Source organism: Halyomorpha halys, unplaced genomic scaffold (genome assembly GCF_000696795.3).
Source record: "Halyomorpha halys isolate HHAL.00 unplaced genomic scaffold, Hhal_1.1 Scaffold186.1, whole genome shotgun sequence".
Lineage (NCBI taxonomy): Eukaryota > Metazoa > Arthropoda > Insecta > Hemiptera > Pentatomidae > Halyomorpha > Halyomorpha halys.
In genome coordinates this window covers 1496903-1505644 of record NW_027116002.1, presented here as the reverse complement: position 1 = coordinate 1505644, position 8742 = coordinate 1496903, and the positions used below count along the sequence as shown (strand labels likewise).

The 8742-nt window shown below is 27.5% G+C and overlaps 1 protein-coding gene across 1 annotated transcript in view; it reads right to left on the bottom strand.

Annotated features, from left to right (window-relative positions):
- The window catches only part of Blimp-1 (PR domain zinc finger protein 1), a 99715-nt gene extending 96489 nt beyond the window's left edge, over positions 1-3226 (bottom strand). The window contains exon 1 of the mRNA XM_067052945.1: positions 3190-3226. Within this exon, the coding sequence (XP_066909046.1) occupies positions 3190-3196 (7 nt within the window). The 5' untranslated portion in view covers positions 3197-3226. The remainder of the gene's footprint in view (positions 1-3189) is intronic.
- Positions 3227-8742: the final 5516 nt, after the last annotated feature.

Here is an 8742-nt window from a genome sequence, read left to right as displayed (position 1 = left end):
AAAATAATTGTTTTATAATAATAATGAAATACAATAATTAGTAATAAAATGATTTTATTACAAAAAGGCAAGAAGAAACCTCCAGCCAACGTTCAGCTTAATGGGTGCTGGAACAAAACTTCAAAGAACTTGAGATATGCCGGCATAACTTTAGAAATGTCATACGACATTTTCGGCATATTTCGATAAAAAAAAAACTCAGATCGGGGTGAGTTAAAATATTTATTCTGCCCAAGGATCCTATCTCTTTGGCTGAAACTTATTAACAAATGTGTAATTCGGCCGGTACTGCTTTATTTTAAACATTTGTCGCAATGTTTAACATTTAAACGATTATATGAAAACGTCATTTTAAGATGATGAGGAAAATATTAAAAGGGACTACCAATAGTAAAAATAAAAAAAAATATTTCCACACAGCATTCAAATCTCATCCAAAGCTTACAGCTTGCACGAAATGAGATCTAATTTAATTGTTTAATTTATGTATAGATTTTATTTTTCAAATATTCAAACAGAGAGTGAAATCCATCAGGCGGTAAGGTATAATTATATCAGACATACTCTAGCTAAGTTGATAAAGGAAATAACAGAAACTTTTTAAAATGTAATTTAATTAAATTAGAAGGATATGAAATCAGCATAGTTATAGAATTGTAAAAGAAGAAACGATGAATAAAAAAAAATTAACAATAATAATAATGAAGCCTAACGAAACCGAAGGTTCGGTGCCGATACCACCAATCGTTCTCTACATACATCTTTCCAGTGATGCCCCTCCAAACCCAATTCCACTTAATCAGTTTTAACGCAATCCTCCCATCTACGTCCTATCCATTTTAGGGATCCGCTCGTTACTAAGTCCTACAACCTTATACACCAAAATGCTATAACTTTAAAAGCGATAGAAGGCGCGAGCTAAGCAGTTTTGAAATTGAAAAAGCAAAAAAAAAATGAACTTAAATATAACATATTAACTTTAAATAAATAAAATTGTATCCATTTTAGTCTCAAATCATTTTTATTCTATTTATAAGTCCGACGTTTCGTTCATCTCAGGGACAATCTTAATACAATTACAGAACTAAATCATTTAAAAAAAAACAACAACTTCATGTAGGCTATTCTACCCAGATAAATTCAACAAATTACCCCATTAAGTTAATTTTCACATTAAAATAAAAATTAAAAATATTTATCACAGTCGCCTTCTTTGTTAAAAATGTATCACAAAGGTTGTTAATATACCAATGAAGTTGTTTTTTTAAATAAAATTGAGTTCTAAAATTGTATTAAGATTGTCCCTGAGGATGGCCGAAACGTCGGACTTACAAATAGAATAAAAATGTTTTGAGACTGAAATGGATAAAATTTTTTATATTTAAACATAACTAATCAGTCTCAAGAAAGTTTAAGATCATGTATAAAATAAAATATTAAATTACATGAGACTAGCGTACTCGTTGCAGACTAAATCCTTTTTTACAAATTGAACGACTGTTCATTTAGTTGAACTACCCATTTTTCAAATTGTATATCTATAATTTACAGTTCAGATTATTATGTATTATTCTTTCGATATATTGAAATATTCTTATTATTTCACCTTATATATAAAATAAAATATTCTTATTATTTCACCTTATATGTAAAGTAAATTTTCTTATTATTTCATCTTATATGTAAAATAAAATATAATCGGGGATCACTAAAAACTAGTTTATATAATATATTGATCAAGTTTATCATTGAAACTCAATTACTTATTCAATAGAAACTAACTCTCATTTTATTTTATTGAATTTCAACAGTGTTTACATCATTTATATAAAGTTCTCTGAATCATAATTACTGAGAATTCTTTTTTTTGATAAAATATTTTTCAAACTTTCTGATTTGATCCCATTTATAATAAAATAAATGCATCCTTTTCCTTAGTTCTTATTTTTTCAAAGAAATTGTTAAGATAAATAAAGACAAAATTTTTAATAATTATAATGGTTTGTATTGGCATAGATACAATTACCAAGCATTAGTAGTAGCCACAAATACCTTATTTGAAGTATTTAAATTATAACATATATAAAATTACTAATTGTAATTAACATAAAGTAAAATGGTGAATGAACAATATCATAAAAAAGCGGGCAATGACCTATATGGAGATTGATATATAATTAGTTTCTATAGGTCCTGTTCCAAGCCTTAGGTCGTTAACCCCTAGCTTTCGATTTCCTCCAGCTTCATCATTGATATCAAATCATATTTAAGAATTTATTTTTATTTATATACTATTAATTACATCAATCAATTCATTCTGGTGATTAACTATTTTAAAAACTATTTAGAGTGCTATCAAGGGGTAGTTTCTATACATGAGTGCATCACTCCATTTTGCTCTTACGTCTAATTCACCTAATGTATTTTTATGTAAATACAGTTATAAATAGTAATAAATAAATAGAGAAATACAAAAAAACTATAAATGGTTCTATATATTTAAAACATGCAGTGAGCGTTAAAATCATGTAAACATCACTCGAATTACACAGCTATGTTCCAAAATTAAACGAAGTTAGTTACAACCCACACATCACAAACTTATACAGATTTAAACCAAACATGAAAGAAAATTCATTGTTACTTGAAAGAAACTACTTTAATTGATTTACTGATAATGCTTCACCACTTAATGGGCAAAATTTATGAAACTATATTTTAAATGAGACTTAAAGATCTAAATTAATTACGACAGATTTGAAAAAAAAAATAAGAAAACTTGTAAATGACACGATTCGATTTTAACAATAACCTCAGGAATTGAATGTGAAATATCATAAAGTTTATTTCCGAAAATCAATATCGAATAACATCCCAACATAAATACATATATAAATAAGTAACAACTTGAATAAATAATAAATTAAGTAAAATATGCCCTTGCCATTATTTAAGCCTAAGGTATTAATAAGGTATACGTACACGTTTTTAATGATGTTTTTAAATTTTATTGTCAACTTAGTCATAAGAAATCTGAGGAGTAAAATCATAAAAAGTTATTGCCAATAAATATATCACAAAAATTATTTTTTTCTAATTGAAAACTTGTTTTGTTAAATATCTAGATATTATATCAGCGTTTTCAAAATTTAAATATAATGTTTAAGAAATATTTTATATAAAACTTACAAGTCATACGAGTAGATATGTGATCATACGAGAACGTAACTACACTATAAATACTTTAATACTAGCAATGCAAATAGGATTAAACCTGTTCTTAGAAAATTTAAACCTTATAAAACATAAAAATAATAACATAAAGCTAAAATGTTATTGCTTTGTTAGTAAGCTGTTCTTATCTTTCTTTTGTTTGTATATTTTTCAAATATTTATTTTACGTTTGTGATGCTTTTATAGTATTTAGAACTTGAGAATCTGATTGAATATTTTCATAATCATTGCATCTTGACAATAATACTTATGATCATATTTTTTTTATTGAAATAGTTATTTAAATCTTGTTCAAAAGGGTCTATTATATACTAATTGTTATACTTGAAGAAGTTTGTCAGTCACAAACTTCTTCAAGCATTAATCTACGGTCAACTATCTACACCCCATTATTAATTATTATATATTATAAATTAGAGGGTCTACTCTATATTAATTATTACTATTATACTGAGAAACAGTCATAATCAAAACTGTTTCATTTTCATCCTTACATTTAAATAATAAGTTGCGACACTAAATACTTTTAACAGAGGCCATAGAAATTAAATTTCACTGAACTTCGCTGTTGTAATATAGTGTAACCTTGATTATCCAAACTTCGAACATTCCATTAATCTGAATTGGTGTAAAAAAAAAGTTTTTTTCTTTTTTTGAGAAAACTCATTAATTATGAATGATACAGATGTTTGTGAATGGGTTGAAGGTCGTGAGGAGAATGAGTTCACATTTAAAACTGATGAGGAAATCGTACATAGTGTTACAGAAGTCTCCAAATACAAGTTGGAGAACCAACGGCAATAAGGCTTGAAGAAGCGATATTTCATTTCAGTCACAGACTGAAGTTGGGTATAGAAAATGATATGCCACAGTCTTACAATGCCAATGTCTTACAATATAATAATATTATAATAAAAATTAATATAATAATAATAAAAATAACCCGCTTCTTTAAAACTTCAACTGTCAAATTTAAAATATAAATATGTAAACAAAAAAATTAAACCAATAAAAATGGATATGTACATTCATAATTTTTTTTTTGTTTTTTTTTTACTAATTTATTTATTGTTATTTACAACCGTATAAAATATATACAATAAGTAAATTTGCTGTAGGTGACATAGTGACTTGATACAAACATATGGAGAATCTACCCATTGATAGAACTCCAATAACATTTCTAGAGGTGAAGATCTCGAGGTTATCTTATTTTCAGACCCCTAGAAGGATTATTAGGTAATGAAGGAGAAGCCAGGTTAGAAACACACTTGTTTCCACAGATTTGGGTGGTTGGGAAGTTTATCATGGAGGGATTGGTATCTGGTTCTGGCCAAATCGGGAGCATATGAGATATTGAAGTCCTGATGGATGACTTGATTCGTGACAAAGTAAGGAGCGTTAAGGATTTTGGACTGTAAGGATTGGATTTGGGAGGAATTTTATGGTTTAGTTGAGCCCCAAAGCTCAACTCCGTATGTCCAGATACATTCATAATGTTGAATTTGTTTTTCCTAATACTTTCTGTAATCCAAATTTTTCAGTAATATGAACACTCTCCCCTCCCGCTGATCGGATTATCGAAATTACACTGTATTAGAAAAATTTAAGGATTCATATAGGAAGAAGTAGATTGTAGGAAGACAGTCCGGGAGCAGGGTGAAACATTAGTTGATAATACATATATTTTTTTTTACCATTTTATACCTTTCTTTACTGCCAAGCAGACTATCTATCTTCTTAAAAGATGTATTTAAAAATTCAACAACTCATATATATCATATTGTCAAACTGCTTTTCAATTTTAACTAGTTTATAAAAATAATTAAGTATTTAATTTATAATCTTAACACTTTCTGGAGGCTGGTAAATTTTTTTATAAAATAAATAATTTAATTTCTATACATTTTAGTCTCAAAACCTTTTCTTTTTCTTATAATTCCGACGTTTCGGCCAATTCGGCCATCCTCAGGGACAATCTACTTAATACAATTTTAGAATTATTTAATTTAAAAACTCTAACTCCATGCAGGCTATTCTGCTCAGGTCTATTTCTAATTAGTCAATATTCACTTAAAACCAAAAATAAAAATCATTTATCACAGTCACTATTCCTTAAAAACATGAGAGTAATTATGATTTCAAAATTGTGAAATATTCATTTAAAAGAAGCAGAATTATCTGGTTCATTCCCAAACACCGGATATATATCATTGATATTTTTTTCTATATGAAATCTAAAGTTTTAAGTATCACGTGTGAAAATGAAACCGGTGAATGACTTCTAAATGACTTCCACGAATTAACAAGAATGTGATCTCCTGTTAGTTATGTAAGAGCTTAGTCATATTTTTCTCCTTGAATTCATTTTTATGCATCTTTTAATATAAGTTTGTTTGAATAATAGATGTGAATAAAAGTTATTAAGTTGTATCAGAAACATTTAGCGCTAAATTAATGTGCAAAATGTTTAATATTAATTAACCAATTCCATTAATTTTAATACTGATACATCGTTTTTGTGCAAAAAGAAAAAAAAAATCTACATTATTAACACAATTATTAAAATTTAGATCGTATGGATAATAAAAACTTTATAATCATAATAAAATTGTAAAGTTGAAATTATATGTTAAGCGAAATTATAATAAACCAAGGGACAGCAAGGAAAAAGCAGAATAGTGTAATATATGATATAGATTTTAAGATTAAAAAAACAGTCTAGTTTGATGGACACTTAAAGAACCAATTTCTATTCAATTGAATTTTTTTCTTTATCTAATTTTATTTTATTTACTTTTTTTTTATTGTTTCTATTTAACTTTGTCCTGTGTATTAAATGTATATTTCTTATTATACTTAACCTTGGTTCGTTTTCATGTTACCTCTTTTCTTTTTTTAAATAATTCTGCATATATCATAAATTGTTAATAATATATATTAATGCTAAGGCTACAATGAAATTTTGTTGTTTTTTTAAATTTATTTATTGTTATTTACAACTGTACATTCATATTACATACATTCAGTAAATTTGATTTTAGTTTATAATGGATTGATACAGGCGGGTAGAGAAACTACCCATTGGTAGCACTCTAATGACGTTTTTACATTAGCGGGAATAGCTGAGGAAACAATGTTAGAAACTAGAGGGTTAGGGAGTTCATAATAGAAGGAATGGTATCTGATTCAGGTCGGGTATCGGTTACATATGGAACATTAAGGTCTTTATGTATGACAATGTAATTTATATAATATTCTTTTTTGCATGGTGCATGTACAATCTATGTAAAACTTATACCTCTTCTGTAGTAAGCCTTTCTTTACATACATTATGCATACTGCAGACATAAAAATCTGTCCAACGAAAGATAGTTGATTTAAAATCACCGACTAGTTTTGTAACAAATGTGACAGCGGATGGTAGTTGTTGTGTTATTAAATAATAGTTACTAGTAACTGTCAGTCTTGAGGCCTGACAGAGGGCCACGTGGGCCATATAAGCTGACCGAGTATCATTGTGTCATACTGCAAACCCTTTTCTTTTGTTTTGTTTTTTTGTAATTTTTTGCCCCGCTGTCACGTAATGGTGTATGTAGTTTCCTCCTCTGTAGTAAACCTTACAGAAGAGGTATATATGTATTGGTTGTGCACTCACCACGAGACCCGAAAATATGTCCAAGCTCTAAGATAGTTGATTTGGAATCATCAGCCAGTTTTCTAATAAATGTGTTAGCAGATGATTTTTGTTATATTATTAAATAATATTTATTAATAATAATAATGATAATAGTAATACTTTATTTATTCTGGGACGAGTCCCTTCAGAATAATATAGAGAAATCGCCAGAGGGCTGAGGAGCCTCAGAAATACTTTTAAAAAATTCTAATAAATATAAATAGTCATTATAAAAAATAATTATAAGTTACTTTATCAGTTTAACAATAAAAAAAATGAATAAATAAAAAAGAGAAAAGAAAACAAGGTAAAAATGATATAATAGTTTACATACATATTTAAAATTATATTGATTTACAATTTTATGGGTTCTGAATGGATAAGGGATGATTGAACAGGCGGGATTGGGTGATATGGAAGATGGAGGGATAAAGCCACTTCAAATCTGCATAAAAACGAGAAACAGAGGCGTCCCTTGGGTTCCCGAAGATAAATCGTACACAGCAATTTATCAAACGTTTTAATTTCGCCTCGAGATCCCCAGAGAGACGCCCCCATATACCGTACAGCAATAGTCAAAGTAATATCAGTTAGTATTTATTATTTAAATTATTAAATATCAATTGAATATTTCAATTCAAATTAATGATTTTTGGATGAGATAAAATTGATATATGTATACCAACTTTTAAATAATAGTTTTACTGTCTGGATAAGTTTGGTTATTTTACTCGATGAAAATAAAACAGGAAAATGTTTCCAATTCCTTTGTAGTTGAAATTGATGTTTTCCAAGTTGAGTTGTATTTTACTTGTACTTTTTCAAAAATATAAAAACAAAAGAAGGAAAAGGGAACGGGATCTCTTTGTTTGGATCCGGCTGCTTCTGTTCCTCTTGAGATTCTTTTAAAATAAAGATCCATTATACTGCCGAGTCTTTGTACAGCTTTACAATCAAATTCTTTTGTCATTTATACAATTCAACTTGTCTGGTCCATATTCTTTTCCTACACTGATACAATTTAAACGTTTAAATGCGATTTATAACAAAAAATAATTTAAACAAACTTTAAAACATTTAAATTGTTAAATTTGTAAAATACAGGATTATGCCTATTGTTTCCAATCGCTTAGATATTATGTTTCTATCAAAATTTATGGTTAAATGAGAGTAATATATAATGTAAAATGTATCGTCATTTTTTTGTAAAATGTTTAAACATATATTTAATTAATAGTTGTAATTTTGTAAAGAGTTATTAAATTAATTTGTCTTATTTGACGTTACATTAATTTAAAGTTACAAATGTCGTTTGATGAAATTTTTAACATTTAACTAAATGAATTACATATTTATAACAGAACATCAGTTTGTACTTTATATATATATATTTTTTTATAGTCTTTCTGCTTAGAATTTTTTTTCCCTCTCTGTATTTCCAGTTTTCCAAATACATTTTAAATCTAAAATTAGTAATTGTAATGCATTTTTAAACGCACAATTGGTGCATATACAAATTAATTAAATATCATTTTGTAATGCATTTTTTTTTTAATAATTTATTTATTGTTATTTACAACTGTATACACATATATACAACAAGTAAATTTGCTGTAGGTGACATAATACAAACATGTGGAGAATCTACACACTGATAGAACTCCAATAACATTTCTAGAGGAGAAGATCTCGAGGCCATCTTCTTTTAAGACGCCTAGGAAGATTATTCGGTAATGAAGGAGAAGCCAGGTTAGAAACAAGTGGATTTGGGTGGTTGAGAAGTTTATTATGGAAGGAACGGTATCTGGTTCTGGCCAAATCGGCAACAT